Source organism: Lygodium microphyllum, chromosome 11 (assembly GCF_053477565.2).
Source record: "Lygodium microphyllum isolate KBCC chromosome 11, Lygodium_microphyllum_v1.1.10, whole genome shotgun sequence".
In the NCBI taxonomy this organism is placed as follows: Eukaryota; Viridiplantae; Streptophyta; class Polypodiopsida; order Schizaeales; family Lygodiaceae; genus Lygodium; species Lygodium microphyllum.
Genome location: NC_141145.1, coordinates 162,069,190 through 162,090,410, shown reverse-complemented (window position 1 = coordinate 162,090,410; position 21,221 = coordinate 162,069,190). Strand labels below are relative to the sequence as shown.

The 21,221-nt window shown below is 43.6% G+C and overlaps 1 protein-coding gene across 2 annotated transcripts in view; it reads left to right on the top strand.

The window, feature by feature from the left end:
- PSL4 (calmodulin-binding protein) overlaps positions 1 to 21,221 on the top strand; it is a 49,435-nt gene that overhangs the window by 18,479 nt on the left and 9,735 nt on the right. For both annotated transcript variants that reach the window (XM_087688460.1, XM_087688461.1), the window contains exons 10-11: positions 11,071 to 11,139; positions 11,279 to 11,366. In XM_087688460.1, the coding sequence (XP_087544586.1) occupies positions 11,071 to 11,139; positions 11,279 to 11,366 (157 nt within the window). The remainder of the gene's footprint in view (positions 1 to 11,070; positions 11,140 to 11,278; positions 11,367 to 21,221) is intronic.

The following is a 21,221-nucleotide window of genomic DNA, read 5'->3' as shown; positions in this document are numbered from 1 at the left end:
AGGCTAACATTAGGTGGGTTCATTGGAACACAACAAGGTCCACTACACATAGCCATGTTGGCAAATTGTAGTATCAAATGGTCAACACTCTAGATTGGGAAAGCTTTGGTAGGTAACCCATGAGAGGAGTACCGCGAAAGTGCTTGGTTTGGAGGATGAGCCTTCACCATTGGTGTACCTGCACCACCGGTGCACCTCCACCATTTGGGTGTGCAAAAGTAGAGGATCTATAGGGAAAAGATGTATCTATGTTTAAAGATTCCCCTAGTGTGGTGTGTGGTGGAACAAGTGGAATTGTGAAGGGTGATGTGAAAGATGATGTGAATGAAGATGTAGAAGTAGTGGGAGAGAAGGGTGGGACTGGAAATGTATCTATGCTTAAAGATTCCCTTAGTGTGGTGTGGTGAAATAAGTGGAATTTGAAGGGTGATGTGAAAGATGATGTGAATGAAGATGTAGAAGTAGTGGGAGAGAAGGGTGTGATTGGAAATTGTGGTGTTGATGGAATTGATGTGAATGAATTAGACTAATTTTGAGGTGAAAACTAAAATGTGGGAGAAGATGGTGTGAAAACATATGAAACACCAACATCAAATTGACTCAAAGATGCAAGACTTGAAGGTACTACTAGAAGTATTACCATTTCTTCTTATAAGCACCTCTTCTTGCATTTACATATAAGAATTTGTCCTCTTCAAGTGAGAGGACTTAAATTTGTGAAGATTGGGTGTTATCTTCTTCCTAATTATTTCCAAAATCTTCCATAGAAGTTGGAGCAATGGAAGTGGAAATAGAAGTGTGGACTTGTGCACCTTGCATCAGAGTAGAGGGAGGAGTTGTGAATTGGTGGTATGTACTTGGTGTCTGTATCTCCGATTGGGTGGCCAATCCTAGTTGGATGCTTCGATGATCCTGCAAGATCTTTAGACTTGTGCATAGAATCTAAAGGGAGATAATCAATGTTACCTTCAATGACTTCTTGGGCTCAGTACGTGAGGATCAAATCGTATTTGGTGCATGAAATCTTGTATGGACAGAATTGTCCATGGTAGTCAGATGTTTCTCTTCCTGTATTGTAATCTTTGGGAGTTAGTTTGAAGTACCACTCTTGCTCGGTTCACAGTATAGGTTGTTCAGGAGATTGAAGTGGCGTGGATGAGCTGGAATCCATTTGTCAGAGTGCAACTATGCGGAAGCGTGGGACCAAGATTGAGAGAGTGAACAGAGAGAAGAGAGAGAGAGAAAGAGACAATGAAACACAGAAATCTGCAGTGAAGAATGCTGTATAGGAATGCAGAATTATACATGGGTGCAAAGAGAATATCTGCGTATGTCTCCGCCTTGAGGACCTCGATCTCCATCAGCCCGAGTGCTGTCTGTCACCAGCAGGCTGTCTTTGTCAGATACAAGTGATAGACAAGTGCGGGAAGGGCTGCTACAAATAGCAGAAGAAAATACCAAAAAATGACCAGCATCAGGTCAGCTGCATTTAATGCAGCTGACTGTATAAAAAAAATGTCCGACTGCTCAGCCTGGTCTGTCCGACTGCAGACTGCCATGTGGCATCTGTGCTGGCTGCTGACCTGGCACACAAACTGACCTTGAACAGCTCTGCACACTGCCGGAAAGAGGAAAATGCCTAGGGGATGATCTCTTAACACCCCCTTTCAGATCCTAGACAAGGCATAAGGCTGAGGGATCTGGCATGTCTTCGAAGAAGAGCCTGGGGAAGCGCCTTTGTGAACAAATCTGCAAGATTATCCTTTGTCTTGCAGTACTTCACATCAATGGTCCCATCCAAAAGCTTCTCCTGAATGAAGTGGTGCCGGATATCAATGTGCTTCGTCCAGGCATGGAATATAGGATTCCGTACCAAGGTAATGCAACTTTCATTGTCGCACCGTAGAAGAAGAGTAGGACGAGTTTGGGGGCAGCCAAGCTCTTCCAACAATCTCCGAAGCCACACAACCTCACATGTGGTGGAAGATGCGGCCCGATACTCCGCCTTAGTAGAAGAAAGGGCTACCGTGGGTTGCTTCTTACTATTCCATGAGATAACACTTGAACCCAAGATAAAACAATAGCCTTTAGTAGACCGCCGGTGGTCCACATCGCCAGCCCAATTCGAGTCGCTCCAACCTGCAAGATCAAGAGCTGAAGCATCTGAACCTGCTGGATAAGAAATCCCTAAGTCAAAGGTCCCCCTCAAATACTGAAGAATCCTTAGGGCAGCCTGCCAATGCATCTGTTTGGGTTCACTCATGAACCTTGTCAAAAGACCTACAACAAAACAAAGATCAACACGAGTGTTGAGTAGCCAAATTAAGGAGCCAATCAGTTGACGGTAGCAGGTAGCATCCGTCAAGGGAGAAGCTGAGTGTGAAGTGGCCTTCTAGTTCGGATCCATAGGAGTAGAAATGGTCCGACAAGTCTCCATCTCAAAAGTCACCAAGAGCTCTTGAATGTATCTTTGGTGAGAGATGAAAATCCCCCTTTGAGACAGATAAATCTTGTGACCCAAGAAGAAATGAAGAAGCCCCAAGTCCATCATCTCGGATGTCTGATGTAAAGCTGTCTTTGTTTCTTGGACCTTTTGTGCATAGTCACCTGTAAGAATCAAATCATCAACATACATCACAAACAACACACGACCAGCCTTGGAAGTGTGCACATAAAGTTGTGGATCGGCCTTGGAGCGTCGATATCCCAACTTTGATTGAAGGAACGAGTTAATCTTCTCGTTCCATGCATGCAGAGCCTGTTTTAGGCCATACAAGGCCTTCTTCAACTTGTATATTTGCCCATCCGAGGATCCAAAACCAGGAGGCTGCTCCACATAGATCTCCTCCTTCAAGTCACCATTGAGGAAGGCCGACTTCATATCCAACTGGTAGATAGACCATCTCCTATGGCTGACCAAGGCAAGAGTAGCTCGAATAGTTGCCATATGAGCAGTGGGAGCAAAAGTATCATGGAAGTCAATGCCTGGGCGTTGAGCAAAACCTTTAGTAACAAGGTGGGCCTTGTGCTTGTCCAAAGAACCATCGCTAAGGCACTTGGTCTTGAAGACCCACTTGACGCCAATCACCTTCTTGTGAGAGGGAGGAGGCACAAGGTACCAAGTGCCATTCCTCTGAATAGCCTCCAACTCGACTTCTATAGCTTTTCGCCAATGGTCAGACTGCAAAGCCTCCTTCACGGAAGTGGGCTCTCGATTCTGCATAACACAGGCCATCAAACAATAGTTAGAGCAAACAAGCTCCGTAGAATGTGTCTGGTTCCTCTGTGACCTCTGCGGTCCATCCTGCGGTTTCCACTCCTCAGGGACCTCGATCCTTGAATCTCGGAGCGTATCACGAGCCCAACACGGAGGCTGGATCTCTCCTCGTGGATCTCTCGTCATTGCTCTCCATTTGCTGAAGACTCGGGTGCATCCACCAATGGAAGCTCCACTGGGGTGGCTGGTGGAAGGGAAGACTCGGAATCGGAAGAAGAATCTCCATCAAGAGGCTCTGGCTTCAAAGGAACTGCTTTGGGAGCCCAACCTTTTCCTGGATCTCCAAGTACGGGGTGCTCCTCACCCACCTCTGTGGTCGGAACTTCCACGAACCGCACATCTCGGCTCGTGTAGACATTTCACTTGACGGGATCAAACAAGCGTTAACCTTGGAACTGGGAGCTGTAACCAACAAAAACTTGTCTTTGGGAAGCCACCTCAAACTTGTCATGTTGCGTCTTTGGGATGTGCACATAGGCGTCACACCCAAAGATCTTAAAATAAGAGACATTAGGCTTAGTCCCAAAGTAAGCCTCAAAAGGCGTTATCCTTTCAACGGCCGAAGTGGAAGATCGATTGAGGATGTGAACGGCCGTAGCCACTGCCTTGCCCCACAGAAACTGAGGTGTCTGTAGGTGCTCCATCATGGTGCGCGCTATCTCGATCACACTTTACTTCTTCGGCTTCAAAATGCCATTCTCTTGAGGAGTGTTGGTTTTAGCAAACTCCTAGTGAATGTCCCTGTCTGCACAAAAACGAGCAATTTCATTAGAAACAAATTCACCACCCTTGTCTACCTTGTCTGATCGCAAGGTCTTCAGTCTCTGGCCAAATCAACTCTCTTCAAAGAGAAGCCAATCCTTGAAGTGGGAGAAGGCCTCTGACTTGAACATCAAGAAGTAGGCCCATGTCATCCTGCTGTAGTCATCTACGATCAACATGAAGTATAAGCTCCCCTTTAGGGACTCGGTCCTCATCGGGCCACAAAGATCCGTAGATAAAGCTCCATGGTGAAGTAGACCGCATCGAAGCTTTGTTGCGAATCGCATCCCGATGCTGTTTTCCACGAATGTAGGAGACACATGGCTGTTGGCTCACCACTATGTTCAGCAAACCTCGAACAAGCGATCCTTGCGATGCCTTTCGAAGATACTCATAGTTGAGGTGGCCAAACTGAGCATGCCATAGCTCGGACTATGTGTGAGAGGTAATAAGAAGAGAGATAAGAGCTGTAGAAGACTTCAATTTGTAAATGCCGTTCTCCTTATACCCTAAAGAGAGAACCTTTCTTGATCCACGATCAAGAACTCGAACATCACTGTCAAACTCCAAAAAAAGGCCAAGAGAACAAAACTTTTGGGCCAAAAGCAAATGATACCCTAAACCTGGCACATGCAACACCTCGGAAGTGTGGGTACCACCACGTCCATCTCGCTCCGTGTAGCAATAGACACAGAAGAGCTGTCTCCTATGATAATTCGCCCATGCGAAGGTCGCAAATGGGCAACACCAACGGGAGGAGTCATGTGCCGTGAGGCACCACTATCCACGATCCACTCTCGAGCTTGAGGAGCTGCCATCGTAGCATCAAAAGTCTCCGGTGTAGAGTCCTCAATGACCGCTAAGTGTAGAAAAGCAGCTGATGACCGCTAAGTGTAGAGTCCTCAATGACCGCTAAGTGTAGAAAAGTAGTTGATGAGGGTGTAGCCACTGCTCCAGAATCCTTTTTGTTCTTCTTCTTGGTGTCCTTCTTGTCCTTATTCACGCAATCCTTCTTCCAATGGCCGGTCTTATCCAAATATGGCATGTCGATTCTTTCTCTTTGTCCTTGGATTTGTTGTCCTCCTCCTCCTTCTTTTGGTCCTTCCCCTTCTTTTGAGAGGCTTGACCAACCAATGCCTCCGATTTGGAAGCATTCTGTTCCTTCAATTGTTCCTCTTGGTCCAAGACCATAGGAACCAACTCTTCCCATGGAAGAGTCGACTCCCACCTTGATGCATTAAGAGCGGAATAAAAAGTACCGAATCATTGCGGCAACTGGGACAATAAAGTGATTGCTATGTCTTCAGAAGAAATAGGCTTCCCCGCATTTTGAACTTGCATCTAAAGCTGCCGAAGCTTGTTGATGTGTTCCCGAAGTGAAGAAGACTTATTCACGGACAAGGTGAGCATCGGCACCTCCAAAGAAACCCTCTTCATCAAGGTCATTTGGTTGTACATCTGGTCAAGCTCCAGCCACATCTCTTGAGCCACCGTCAAGTGCTCGATGTGAACTATCACAGCTGTAGTACAAGACAAAAAGAAAAGAATGAATCCTAACATTCATTTTGTCCCAATGAGATTGGGCCTTGGTCAACTCCGCACGAGCATTGGAGGAGAGTTTGGACTCATCTCTCACCGAGGGTCAGTTAATCTCCTCCACAAGCTTTGCCAAATCATAAGACTCCAATATGGCCAACGTCATCACTCGCCAAATACGGTAATTGTCGCCATCAAGCTTCTAATCTGATGGAAGAGCCGGTAGGACATCTTCTGGTCCATGATTGCCTGGAACTCCAAGTCAGTCTCTGTAGACATTTTCACCTGCAATGCCTGCACAAATGCAAAAGCAGCCCCCTCTGACTGTGAAGACGCAGCCTGCTAGGGCTCTTTCCTTTGCTTCCTGAACCTTCTTCAGATACTGGAGGCGATGAAAAGGTAAAGTCTGCAATGGAATGCCGAAAACACAGCCTTCCTCCCCTTAAAACAGCAACAGCCTGCAGCAAATTCACCAACTGGACTCCTTTCCCACATGCCCATGCTCACTTCAGCCTTGTTCCGATGCGCAGCCCTCCCACTCGCCCTCAAATGCTGAAAACGCAGCCTTGTCTCGCACTGAAATCTCCTCTTCAAGTAGGTTCTTCACTCAGTCAGTCTGTCTTCACTGCTCTGACACCATGTCAGAGTGTAACAATGTGGAAGCGTGGGACCAAGACGGAGAGAGAGAGAGAGTGAACAAAGAGAAGAGAGAGAAAGAGATAGTGAAATACAGAAAATCTGCAGTGAAGAATGCTGTATAGGAATGCAGAATTATACACAAGTGCAGAGAGAGTATTTGCATATGTCTCCACCTTGAGGACCTTGATCTCTGTCAGCCCGAGTGCTGTCTGTCACCAGCAGGCTGTCTCTGCCAGATACAAGTGATAGACAAGTGCTGGAAGGGCTGCTATAAATAGCAGAAGAAAATACCAAAAAATGACCAGCATTAGGTTGGCTGCATTTAATGCAGCCGACTGCATAAAAACAACTGTCCAACTGCTCAGCCTGGTCTGTCCGACTGCAGACTGCCACGTGGCATCTGTGCTGGCTGCTGACGTGGCACACAAACTGACCCTGAACTGCTCTGCACACTGCCGGAAAGAGGAAAATGCTTGTGTCAGGGGATGATCTCTAACACCATCTTCCCTTGAGAGTTCTTTCTTGTCTCCAATGTCGAGCTTTTAGATCAAGGCTTAGGTTTTTTAAGAGAGTTCCCAGATCTGATACCATGTAAAGAAAATTTCAAGCATAGAAGATAAACACAAGTGTACAACAAAACAAAGTGATAGACTCAAAGTTGAAGAGTAACATAGAGATAATGAAGAATGAATGAATACTCAATGCAGTAGACACACTATGTAAGAGTGAATACAAAGCCTCGAATCTCCGTGTCTCAAAATGGATTGGGGTAGAGATGAATTGGAGAATGTGTCGTACTCTAACCAGCTCCTGAATCATAGCAAGCATCCTTTGTATGCGATCAGCAGCTGCAAATACAGATCAGGATGAAGAATTTGCCTAGATCAGGCTGATTGGAGGCAGTGATAGTAGGGCAGCCTGCATTGGGTGGAAAAACGCCAGGTAGATAGCTTCAAAACCATGGGCAGCAGGCAAAAGATGATGCAGATAGCTGTTGCAGACCACAAGCACAGCCTTTTGCTGCCCCTACTGATGATGGTGACAGCTGCTATCTGCGTGGACAGGGTTGGAGAAGTGTTGCCTGCAGCAAACGCAGCCTTCTTGGCAATTAGGACAGGTCGCCCGGGCCTTGGAGCTGATGAAGTCCTGGCAGCACCACGAACTGAGGCTTAGGTTAAGGGTGTGGACAGTAGTGGAAGACCGGTGCCAACTGATGGAGAATCTGCAAAACAAGGGTAGAACAAAGTGGCTGGTTGGGCAGCCTTTTATTTATAGATGTGGATCCTCTCAAAATTTTGGGTGTTAGCTTATGGGACACATGCAATTAGGTAATTGTAATAAAATTTGGTAATTTTCAGTTTTGGGGCTGGTCTAAAGAGCGAAATAAGGTTTTATGTTTGCAATGCACCTTTTTAGCTTAATCCAAAGCAGAGGCTGAACAAAATTGCCCATGAGTAGGGCATGTGATGAGGTGCTAAAAGTAAATCTAAGGTGTAACCACTATCCAACTTATTGCAGGTTTAATCAGTTGAGTAGCAAATAAATAAAAGCTTGATGGGTGAGGCAAAGAGGAGATGTGGATAAGTACCCTACTAAAATGAATGGGAATGGAGCCAATAAAGCCCACGTTCTTGACAACCTATGCAAAGGATGAATCTTGAGGTTGTGAAGAAAACTGCTAGGGTTTGCACTGAGGACGCATAAAGTGTACGACCATGGCAGAGACACAAAGAGACAAACACAGACACAGAGGGCAAAACTCAAACCCTAAACGCAAATGTCAAAACTCAACCCTAAACACAAAACTCAAAACTCAAACATAGAAACTCAAATACAAACAGAACAAGGGAGAGAGAGAGCACAACTCTGAAGTGAATGAATGCTGTAAATGAATGTAAGAGTGTACAGTGTGCTCAAGGGCAAAGCAATGTTGGAGTGTGACGTCCACCGAAGACGGATCCCAAGTCTATGACCAATAGACGGAGTGTAGGAGTGTTGAATAGTGAATGGTAGTAGGCTGGTCACCAAAACGCAGCAGTCTAGAGGTTGGAAATTGGTAAATGCAGCAGTGTACCACCGATTGGAAGCTGGAAATTGTGCAGAGGTGCTGTAAACAACAGGGCGACAGCTGGAGAAGGTGTGTCGGAGAGTGTTAGGGCTTGCAATGTTGAAGGCTGGCTGACCTTGGAGATGATGGAGAGCAGGCTGGCCGCTGAACAGTAGTTTGGGACAGTTTGGAGTAGTCGCTAGCAGCTGAGAGCTATCGCCTACAGCAATGGACAGGCTAAAGATAATGTGGCTGCAGTGGATGATGGTTGGACAGTAGATGGAGGTGGGCTGCAGGCTGGAAATTGGGCGCCAACAGTAGTAGAGGGTGTGTGGGCTGGTGTAACCTGCAAACAAGGATGATGGCTGAATGGTGGGCGGCCTGTCTATTTATAGATGTGGATTGGAGCCTCCCAAATTAGGGTTTCCACTGAACTCTCTCAAACTGCTCTCCGTTTTAGGGTTTTTACTCTAAAAGAGCATTTTTTAGTGTGTTTTGGGGCTGTTTAAGAGGCTAATCTGCAAGTAATGCATATTTTAGCTCAATAGAGGTAGCATTCTCTATGAAGGTAGCTTGCTCAATGAAGATAACACAGGTACCGAGATGGGTAAGGCGATAGATTGAGAGGAGATAGAGGCCCAAATGATAGAGGATTCCACTATGAAACTTGTATAGATGGTTGATAAGGAATGAGATAGTGCCCACATGCACGGATGTAATGTTACCAATGGTGTAGAACCCTTTTAATGACAAAGATCTGGGAGCCAATCACAAGTGGATGCCATACGACTCAAAGCATCACTATTCATGAACCAATGCTCCTTAGAAGACGAGTAAGCCATATAAAAGACCTCCACTAGATGAATGTGAAGGAAATGGACTTAGTTGTAATGACAAAAGCAAATGTGGATGATGAGGTATACCTGGATGAAAATAAGGGCACTTCCGCTAGGACTTTTCCTTGAGATGCAAAGTCTTCCCATAGTGAGGATACTAGAAAAAGCCTTTTTGCTTGTTTTTTTGGTTAGTTTTAGAGTTAGAAGATGAGGCCGATTTAATTTTCTTCTCTATTTTTTATTTTGTTTGTTTCCTTGATGAGAATGTTGCAAAAGGATGGCTGAGTGTACTTGCTTGGCTTAAACGTGTCTCCTTGTGATACTTAGTGTGAATGCACTAAGGGGACTTCAAGGCTAGGGCAGTTGAGTCCTATTTATAAGATTCAAGGCTAGGTGCATTGTTGTGTGATCACCACTCCTGGACTCTTGGCATGTTGGTTGACGCATCCATACACTGGGATGGTGGTATGGGATGCCAACCCTTGGGATGTGGTCATGACTCGGAGTACTGCTAGCTCCCAGGCTGGAGGGTGAGCCTGTTTGGCTCTATGGCTAGGAGGTGAGTATCATGTCTAGTCTCTTTTATGTCTCTTTTATTTGTGGATATGGCTTGTGTTGTGTATTGTGTGCAGGTTGGATCTTAGGGGATGTCAGTCTCAATCTTGCATGACTAGATGGCCTAATTTGTCCCATTCAATATTTGGTTAGATTGGGTAGGACTTGCTTGCACTTGATGTGCGAGAAGAGTGAGATGAGGATGAATATGTCTTAGAAGGGGGGCCGGGGGAGGGGGGGGGGGGGGAACATCAAGAGATGGTGGACTGCGGAGGGAGTCCAGTCACTATCACGATTGCATTGGTCTGTGTTGATCCTCCTGATTAGTGGTCTTCACAACAATCCTCAAGAGTCTCAGCAGTCTGCACATCTTGATTCTCCTGATCCACACAATCTTACCAATCATAGCAGTTGAACATCACAAATCCTTTGAAAACTTGCACAAAAGAGTGCTGCATCTGATGCCTATTGCAAACGGTCCAATAGTCGAGTCCCGGATGGGCCTTCATTTGATTTGTCATGAATGAGGCTGAGAAGAGGGCTGAAAAGAGGGAAAATGCAGCAGATGGGGAGAACATAGCAGGCTGGAGTCTCTCTATGCCACAACACTCTTGGTGAATGATACCGTGTGAGTGTGCAGTCCGGAAGCAATGAAAAGGAGTCAAGACAAGGAGAGAAGAAACACAGAAGATCATGAAGGAAACAAATTGTGAAGTGTCTGTATGGTGTAGTGTCCCCAAAATCACACCTAGGAAAGAAAAGTGGCATAAGCTTTCAATCTGCCTGGGAAAAGATACAAAAAGTTTGTCAAATTTTGGTTCTTTGTGTGCGCATGTGTTTTGGTTCTTTGTGTGCCCATGGGTGTATGTATATGCATGTGTGGAAGGAAGGACAGAATTGTGTGGGACATAAAGACTAAATGACCTGTTCAGTCAATTTTACCTTGGTACTGGAGTTTTTAAAGAGTAGATTTACACTTTTCATGGTTGACTTGTTCTAGAACACAGTAACATGCACTGCTGCAGGAGACATGGTGTTCAACTGAACACCTGAATGCTTGTATGAACTGATTGTTAGTAGTTTTGGGATAATTGAATGTTTTAAAGACAATAGCTGATATTAGAAGGGTATCTGCATGAATTGGTTGCCTTGTTTTGGAACACAAGATGCACTGCTGCCGGAGACATTGTGCTGAAACAAACACCTATATGCTTGTGTGAACTCTATATTGATTATTACATAGTTTTTAGATAATTCAAGGCTTTTCTAAAAGCTGATATTAGAAGGGGATCTACATGAGTACTTGATTCTCTGTTGGTTATGTTATTGGCTTGTGTATCACTAGCTTGCATAACAGTAGGAGAGGTCGCTTTCGAGTGTTCATGTGTGTAGGCTCTAAGCTCTTTTTCTTACTGTAGATACACATACAAGATATGTCCATATCGAAATGGGTTGCAGCTGGAAGGACATTCAACCACTACATTGGGGTTTGTTGAAATACTACCCTTGAATGTTTCAACAAAACTGCTCTCTGTGTCTCTTGCTAGTTCTATCACAAGTGCATCTTGCTCACAGTGCTCAGTTTTGGTCTTTTAATACTTGTTAAAAAGAAGGGTGCATGTGCAGAAACTGGGATGGGTTTAAAGATGACTACAAAAGTATGCAGTTTGTTCGAGGTGACAAATGCTGGAATGGTCCTGATCGGAGTTTAAAGGTAAATCTTCTTATTTGCTTCTCTGATGCACAAAATCTGATTCAATTGCTTTGCTCTGAGGATTTAATTATGTCTCCTTCCTTTTTTCACCTTGTGTGAGGTCACGAAGAAAATGTGTTCAAGGAATCTGAAGCTGGTAGAAGTCTTTCATGTCGATGAACCTTGAATGGTAGTTGCTTGAAATAGGATATGTTAAGGTGATATGAAACAAACATGGCCCAAATTAGTAAACAAAAAGTGAGGAAGTCTAAACTGGAAGCAATGGCATGCCCATGTTTATCTTTCTTTCTGTAATCGTGTGCGCATGCGCGCATGCATTCATGAGTGATGTATATCATTGCGTGGTTCTTTGTAATGCGTTTTTCTATGTGGAAGTATAAGGGATAGGAGAAACTGGTGAAAAAATGATGCTGCTGCAGTGGCCATCTACTTTTGAAATAAATCCCTACATGTGTTGTAGTTAGCATGGACTACAAGACAGGGCTTTCTGTGCTCTGGCAGACTTGCAGGTGGTGGTGCAGTGCTTATGCTTGTTTCCTGCTATTTTGAAAACATCTGAATATGTCTGGAGTGGTGATTAATACCACTGAGATATGTTCTGCTAAATTTTAAACTTTAAGAAGTATATGTGCATTCATAAGGTAGGTCTTTCTTTAAGAGGGGCGGCAAGGCTTCATCTTCCTTATTTCACAAGGGTGGGTATATCAAACCTAGGCATTATAATCCCTGTATGTCCTATTCAGGTTACTATCTAGACTCCTTGCTTGTATCCTTCTTCCTAGTATGTGGGGTACTTCAGCTGCCTTTGAGAATCTTCTTTCTCAGCAACAGCATGCCTCAAAGTTACGCTCAGGCTTTCTTTGTGGAAGATTGCTTGCTGATTTCTTCATCAATGAATCTGGAGTCCAGATTGGGTTGGGAAAGCTCAAAATAAGTTGGCAGATGCTACCCACTATAGGTGGTTTGATGGGTCCTTGATGTGGCTTATTCTTTCTTGGCAGGATCTTTCTTTGCCATTCTTAGTGCATTGATGCATTGGCCTGTTCTTGTTCATTGCTATGCAATCTTGCTGGTTCTGTGATACTTTTAGGGTACTGTTGTGGAATCATGTATAGAGAGGGGGCCACGTTGACTGAATGGACAACTTTTGACATTGGAGGCCTCTGCCTAAGTTTTGGTTTCATTCTTGTTTTAGGTGCTATGATATCTTCCTCTTTACCCTCTTAGGTAGACCTATTGGTTTTGTGGTGGATCATGTACGCTCGAGTCTTACAATGATAAGTAGTTACACCAAGAACTCACTTGCAACTCCAATTTCTGAATACTGGAGAGCTTATGTATATAGTATTGTAGTATGGATGGATTTGAGAAGTTTTGCATGCATCACGACACATGCCTTCCCTTATACTATGGCTTCTTCCACCCTGCCACAAAGTACTGCTCCGCAATAGTTGATGTATTGATGAGGGTCATTGGTTATGGACAAAGTTGCAACATGAGTAGCTACAAGAGATACTACACATATGCAAGCTTGGTTGATCCTTTGATGCCTAGTGTGAAGAAAGAAATTAGCGTATTTGGCCAAATTAGAGGCAGAGATATACTAGCTGTTTTTGGGGCGGGACAACAAGAGGACATGGGAGACATTTCAGGAAAGATAGTCAGATATCTAATCACAACACTAGAGGCACGATATATTTAGGCAAAGAATATATATGATGTACAAGGTAAGCCCCCTATGTCTTCTAGGTAGGGGCCTTGTCCATCTTGTAGTTCAAACTTTACTATAGGGATGGTGATGGAGGCAATTTGTAGATTGCAGCATGGAAAGGCACAATATCATGATGGTCTGGTTGGTGAACATTTTACACATGCATGTGAGATTCTTGCTTCTTTGTTGAGGCACATGTTTAATCGAGCCATGTGTGAGGGTTTCTGGGTGAGATGAATGGAGCATATTATTTTACCCCTCAACTTCAATGAGAAGCACTTGCAGGTGTGATGTTTTGGGTGTTGGAATGGTCCCATTACCAAAAGGTAAGCACACTAAAGATGTAGGAAAGTAGAAGTAGGAATGTGCAGTAGAAGAGAGAAGCTAGGCTAGAGCGTGCCTTGCAAGAATCAATTGATATGCGGGTGGGAGGCGGGCTAGGTCTATGGTTAGTGTCACCAACATCCGAACTAGTAGAAGGCTCTATGATCCAGTGGATTGGAGGATCTTTAGGGAAAGTGGCCTCAATTGCATTTGGTTGTGCACTCAATGTAGAGGGCAACTTAGAAATAGATGGGGACTCATCAAGTATTTTATTAATGGAGACGATGAGTGCTTGAGGACCGAAATCTAAAGTAGTGGCATGGGCAAACTAGTCGGATGACCCCTTTGGTGAAGCGAAAGTGGATGGTCCCATCGCCATGTGAGCAGTGGATCTACCTTGTTGAGGAGAACTACCCCCTCTTGGCTATGGAGGTGGGGTTGAAGTGCCTGTGCTTGATATGATTGAGTTTCTAGGTGGGGAAGAGGGTCTAGAATTGGGCAGATTGCCCTTGGCCTTTGGGTGACACTCATCGTCAAAATCCAACCTTTTGGCAATGTTGAAAGTACTTATTCTTTTTGTGGATACTTTGCTTCAGTCTTGGAGGGGAGATACTTTGCTTCTCACTATTTGTCTCAGTCTTTGTATTCTTCTTTCCACCACGTTGCTTCACCTTGTGGGAAGTTAAGGCACTCTCTTAATGTCACGAGGACTTGAAAATTTGATGCTTTGCTTATGTTTAATTGACATTTGATTAAAGGATTAATTAAATGTGCAATTAAAAGATGCACATGTGTTGCGCATGTGAGGTGCAAGGTACTCTTTTACAGTTGAAGGCCCAAGGACCCTGTGAAAAAGATGGGTGTCAAAGGCAAAAGTTGTAACAAGTTACACTTGTTAGATTCTAGGTGAATTTTAGTGTCAGTTGCCCCTAGGACCATTAATTGGCCATTAAGTGTCAGTGGTGGTGACACTAGGGACTAGGCATTAATTAATGGATTAATGCTTGTCCAAGGTCAACTAATGCATGGGACTACTTTGGGTTGCAAATGGCCTAGCCAATTAATTTTTGGGCATGGATTAATGGCTGAATTAATTTTCAGAATTAATTGAATTAATTAATTCTGAAAATTAATTAAATGACTAGAAATTGCTGAAAATGGATTAAGAAAGCTGCCACTTGGCAAAAATTTCCCATGGGAGTGGGGGAAAGGCTAAATAGGGCTGAAGGGAGAGGAAAATCTCGTTTTTTCATTTTGGAGCTGCTGGAAAGAGATGTTGGATTGTTGCTGCTCGCTTCTGGGGCCATTTCCCAGCCATTGGAGACCATTTTGGTGATGGAGATTGCATATTCTTGACCTTGGGAAGCTGGCAATTGCTGCTGATGCACTTTCTCCTGAAGATCACAGTCTCTGATGCTCCTATTGTTGTTGGTGCATCTGTTTGGGGCTGGTACAGCAGGGCAGCAGCTCATTTTTGATCAGTTCTTCGTGACAAATCTCAGAATTCTCTCTCTCTACAGCATTCTCTCATCTCCTTCAGCCTGTGCTCAGCCATTCTCAGCAATTTTTAGCCATTCGAAGGAGATCTCAGCCATTTTTGGTGGGCTGATCTGTAATTTCTGCAGTAAACCCTAATTTACAGCAGAAATTAGGGTTTATCAGCCACCTTGGGATCCGTGCCAGAGATTGAAGGCTCAAGGGACTGAAATCAGCAGCTGATAATTGAAGATTATCAAGGGATTTCAGGAGCTAGCCCATCCCAAATTGATTTGGGGCAGCATTTGGCCAGCCAAGTGTCAAATTGGAGAAGAAGTCCCGGGTGAATCAAGGGGCAAATGACCCAAAAGGCTTGCTGGTCATTTATGACAGCAAGAGCAATTGGTTAGCAGGAGGAGATTGAAGAATCTCGAGTTGTACTCCTTCGAATTGAATGAAAGCTAAAGAAATACCGCAAGGGGCGCCAAATTTGGGGCCAACAGGGTGTCTACTGTCCAAGAATGTTATGGTAAAGTGTGTGTTTCATTTTATACGCATTTATTTATTGCTGTAATTAACTCTTAAATCAGGTTATCACCACCCATTCCAAGAAGGAAGGCTGATTTCACTTAATATTGGGGTTTCTTATGAAATTGATTAAGCAACCGAGTGTAATACAGCAACTGACACTCAAAAGTCATAGAAGGTGGGCATCTGGGGTTGTGAGATGACTTGTTGAATGAAATTGAAATATCTTTGCGGTGATTTGTTCATGAACAAATTGATTAAATCATCAGCTGACTTGGGTAAGCTAGTGTTGGTGAATTTAGCGAGCAAGCATCGATACTCAGCCTAGTGATGTCGAAGGTGGGAACCTAAGCAGTCTTGAATATGTCTCCGAAGGCTTTGATATGATGGTGGTGGGTGTGAGCGTGAAAAGCCCCAAATTTCACCCATGAAATGTTGGGAATTTGAGCTTAGATTGGAAAAGCCCCAAAGTTACGTGAATAATCCCTGAAAGAAAAATGTCTCAATTTAATTGATTAAGGTTTAGTGAAAAACCTTATGCTTATTAATGTTTGGATGATGGGCCATTTTTGAAGTGTGAAGAAGGGATGATGATGTGGCACGTCAAGAGACAATAGGAGACAAATATTAGAAGTCTGTTGGCAATTATCTTTAGGACTAGCGACCTATAAGTGCGTTGATTTGTGGGTTAAATTAATGCTCCTTTTTCAAGGATTGCTAGGTGCACTCTAAATAGGATGCTTCTTCTTCTTCTTCTTGTGGTAAGGCAGCCATATACAAGGACAGTCAGTGCGTAGCTACAGAAGATCAACAGGTAGAGTGATGGTGCTTGAGTTGTGGCGGGGGTTGAGATGGTGGAATAGAGATGGGCAGACAACAAAGCTCACAACTTACTCTCTTTCTTGCTTATTGATCAGTTGTAGCCTTGGATTCTCTTGCTTTGATGCTACTATTGCATATGGTGCTCGCAAAGATGGATTAACAGGCTATGGTGGGTGGAACTCCATGGAGGCGAGAGAAGATAGAGAGTGAGAGGTAGAAAGAGAAAGAGAAAGAGAGAGAGAGAGAGAGAGAGCTCTCTTGCATGCACACAAATTAAATGGATAAACTAATAATAAGTGAGATGCAAGTATAAGTGATAGGGCCTAAACGTATAGGCCAAGTTGTTTACCTAACTCTTTGATCCTTATTCAATGCTAAGTAGTGTAAAAAGTGCTCACACCTAAACACATGCTTGTACACATAATAATGTGTGTTGAGACATGGGGATAAATAAAACTAACACTAGGAGCCCTGAACTAAATTGTGGCTGTTTTGGATACATTGGTTATCCTAGCCTTGCAATATGGATCTCCAATATGGGGCCCAAGTCTTTGCAAAAAGACAACCCTTGGAGAGTATTGAAAAGCCAATAGGGATGATGATTACTCGTATGATACAGAGCAAATCATCGGGATTCCATGGAATCATTAGAATAAAGATTGGAGCAACGCCTATGGTCACGGAGGCATTATTTTAGTCAATAACTTGCTTATAGAGGATATGGAGGCTCCCTAGATATGGATATTTGCGATTGGCATTGACCTCTTGGAGACAGTTAGTGGAGAGTGGAGAGAGACATTGTTGATATGTAGAGATGCAATCATGGTTTTAGGACACATGGATTAGAGATGGATAGACTTTCACCACTTGAGTACAATTTGGGTTGCCAATACTTGGATCTCACTCGTATAGAGCGGAATCGAGTTAGGAGGTTTGTAAAGACTGATACAAATCATATGTGTGTGCACATCCTAGAGCCTCTCGGTAGGAAGATGACATTCATTGTCAAGCCAACGTACATGGATATCCACCTCTCCCATGGGATACGTAGTGCTATTGGACAAATACAAATATCATCACACCAACTTAGGATTGAGAGATGACAATATACACACGTTTTAGGATGCCCACATTGTTGGGAATAAAGTCTCATCGTGCCTTTTACGGTGTTTGGGTGTGCATGCATCCTTACACATGTACTTTATATATATTATCCAAAACCTAAAGTGGTACACTTCGTTATTGTATCCACACATGAGTGTCATGCTCTCACTCTCTACTCTACACTCACTCCCTCTCTCACTTTGTATATCTCAGCTGTACTCTGTCTCGATTCTTGCACACGTTAGTCATCAAATTGGTATCAGAGTAGGCAAGAGGCAACTTAAGAGTGCACACTTCTCAAGGTGTAGTGAACATGCGTGACTTGGACAAGACAATTGCTAGCTGGTGACGGGCTATGCCGGTTGCAAGAATGCAACGACTTGATAAGTGGGCTTGTGCACTTGTCAACAAACAGGTGCCACTTGCCAGCACGTATGAACGGCGTGCGACCATGGTTGCAACGAGATGGGTGACACTTGATAGTCAGGCGCACAAGACGGGCAACAAATGGGGGCGTAGTTAGGCGCACACAACGGGCAATAGGTCGCAGGCGACCGGGTAGGTCAATGCTAGCGAGAAGCATACAATAGACATTTTCGCAATCCTTTTTTATTATTTCTTGCAAATTTTCTTCTCCCATTGACGGACATTTGCATGCGCATGCACAATGTGAAATCTTGACCCGAAAAAATTGGGGCTTTTCTCGAATTTGGGGATTTCTATGCAGAACAAGACAATTTGACTCTGAAATTGCAAATTTGGTGCACATTTGCCTAGGAAATTTAGGGCTTTTCACATTTCAGTGACATTTTTTTCAATTTCATTGAAATTTGTGCACACGGACTCAAGAAAATTGGGGCTTTTGCAGAATTTCATCAATTTATGCAATAATTGTTTGGTATATGCACTTGGGTATACGTATTGATGCAATCTTGGCAGATTTCCTTTTGAAAAATTGGAGCTTTTGATCGAAATCGACAAATTTTGTGCCCAAGAATGCTTTTGGAGCAGAAATTGCGGTTGAATTTTCGGGATTTCACATGTAATTGATTTTCATTGCTGATTTGTACTTGCTGAATACTATGGTCATTTGTGTGATATTTGGGCTTGTTTTTGTTGATTTTTTGAGTCAATTTAGTGCTGCAAATCGTGGCAGGAAACAGCGACAGCAGCAATCTTTTGTTCATTAAGAAGCTTGAGGGTGTAGACAATTTTGCAATATGGCAAAAACAATGCTACAATGTCTCGGTGCAGAAGAAATAGGTGAAGCCCATCAAAGCAAAGGGAATAAAACCAGCAAGTGTGGAACAAGAAGAGTGGGATGATTTGAATGAGCTTGCATGCTCTACCATTGAGCTCTAAGTGTTAGACAACTTGCTCTTTAAGATTGAGAACCTGAATTCAGCATATGCAATGTGGCAAAGACTTGAAGAATTGTATGCTCAGAAAAGTGTAGCTAGCAAGGTTTATTGACTGAAAAAGTTGATGGACTTTTGCATGAAGGTGTTGGGAATAAAGGCCCTCTTGCCTTTTAGTGTGCTTTGGTGTGAACACACCCTTAGCACTTGTACTTCCACATATATATCTATCTAAAAACCTAAAGTGGTACACTCATCATTGTACCCAAAAATTGCACACACTCTCTACTCTGCTCTCTCTCACTCTCTGTCTTGGTGTTGCTAACGAACATTGACTGTCTCGGTCTTCGTGCCTCCTGGTCACTACAAATTGGTATCAGAGCCAATGGCTCACAAGCAGTTGATGGTTAGACCAACAAGCGTAACAGTCTCGTGTAACAGTCTTTTGGACTGTTGAGGAGAAGGCGACATGTGGCGAGTAGATGAACAGACGAGCTGCATGACAGGTGATGAGGTCGCATTGAGTGACAGGTGACAAGGCAACTTGAACGCGACGCCAAATGGTCTCCTTGACAGGTGACGAGGCAAGCAGGCGACTGGTTGAGGGTCCAACATGGACCACGGCGACAGCAGGCGTGAGGCAGTCAATTGGTGCAGTAGCTGACGGGCGACCAGCGGGCAAGCAGGCTTTGCTCATGGATGGTGATTGCAATTGACGTCGGGCTCCACGGACGACTAACAGGACTAGAGGTGAGCTATACGACGCTGAAGACAGACGCGCCACGGTTAAGCAGGTCAACGAACCACAACACATTTACAAAAGAAATCAATTTTTTTTTCTTGAAACTCCTTTGCTTCCTTCCCTTTACTGGGTGTTCACACCTACAAGCACAAAGTGCAAATTTGTGTCTTGAAATTTGAGGGTTTCCCCAAATTTGCTGCCTGACACACATTGCAGTGTTTTTTGGACCAAAAATTGTAGACATTGAATGCACAAGCCTTAGAAAATTTTTTGGGGATTCTCAAATGCAAGTGAAATTTTTTCGTGGATGAGTCAATTTCATTGAAGTTTGTGCAATCTTGGCTCGAAAATTTGGGGCTTTTCTCGGATTTGGGGGTTGTGATGCAGGATAAGACAATTTGTCTTAGAAACTGCAGGAATTTGATGACATTTTGTCTCCAACATTTGGGGTTTTTCATGTAAATGCAATATTGTGCTGAAATTTTCCCAATTTCTCAACGTTGATGCACATTGGATCCCGCGCAATTTGGGGCTCTTGCATTTTGGACAAAATTGTTGCGCCATTTGGTCATTTAGTGTACATGCAAGTTTAATTCCATGCAATTTTGGACATCTAACACTTGGAAAAATTTGGGGTTTTTGTTGAAAGTGCTGTATTTTGGCAAAATTGGCCTGTTCTATGCATGGCAGAGAAAATGTAGATGTGTGATTAATGCTTTGAGCACAAAAATTTTGAGGCTTTTGATTGTACGTGTCAAATTTTATGCCCGTGGGTACATGTACAACGGAAATTGCAGCTAAAATTTGGGATTTCTCATGTAAAGTGATGTATCTGCCCTTGGAACAGTTGTAATCAGTTGTGGAATGCTGTAGCACATGGTTTTATATTTCTGAAAATTTAATTACAGATCTGAAATCTCTGCTTTTGCTGGTTGTACTTATTTGTACCTTGGTCACTTGTGTGACAGTTTGGGCCTGCATTTGCTGAATTTTTGGTCACATTTGGGCTGAAAATCATGGCTCGCAGCAGTGACAGCAGTAATCTCATGCATATAAAGAAGCTTGAAGGAGCACATAACTTTGTAGTTTGGCAAAAACAGTGCTATAATATCTTGTTGCAAAAGGAGGCAAAGCCGATTAAAAGCAAATGGGCAAAGCTCGCAAACATGGAACAAGATGATTGGGATGAGTTAAATGAGCTTGCAAGCTCAACCATCGAGCTATCGATTTCTGATGCCTTGTTGTTCAATATTGAAGGTTTGGATTCTGCATATGCTATATGGACTCGACTAGAAGAACCGTATGCACACAAGAGTGCCGCAAGCAAAGTGTATTGGCTAAGAAAGCTTATGGATTTGCGTATGAAAGAGGGTACAACAATGTTTACTCACTTGAGTGAGTTTAACTCCATTTTCAGCTAGCTGGTTGCCTTGAAGTTCTTGATTGATGAAGAATTTAAGGCTAAGTTTTGCTTTGCACTCTACCAGAGAGTGGAGATACATTCAGGATTGCTATGAGCAATTCTAATGCGATTTTTTTGTATGCTGATGTAGAGAGTGCTCTACTCATGGACGAAATGAATCGACAGAACAATGCATCCAATAAGTCTTCTAGTGCTATGCATACTAGGGCTAGATCACAGCAGAAAGGCAAATATGATAGCAAGGGACGCAATAAATCACGTGGCAAAGATGTTGAATGCCATCATTGTGGGAAGAAGGGTCACTTTAAATGTGACTGTTACAAATGGAAGAAAGAGAAAGGAAAGGGCAAGAAGAAAGATGATAGCA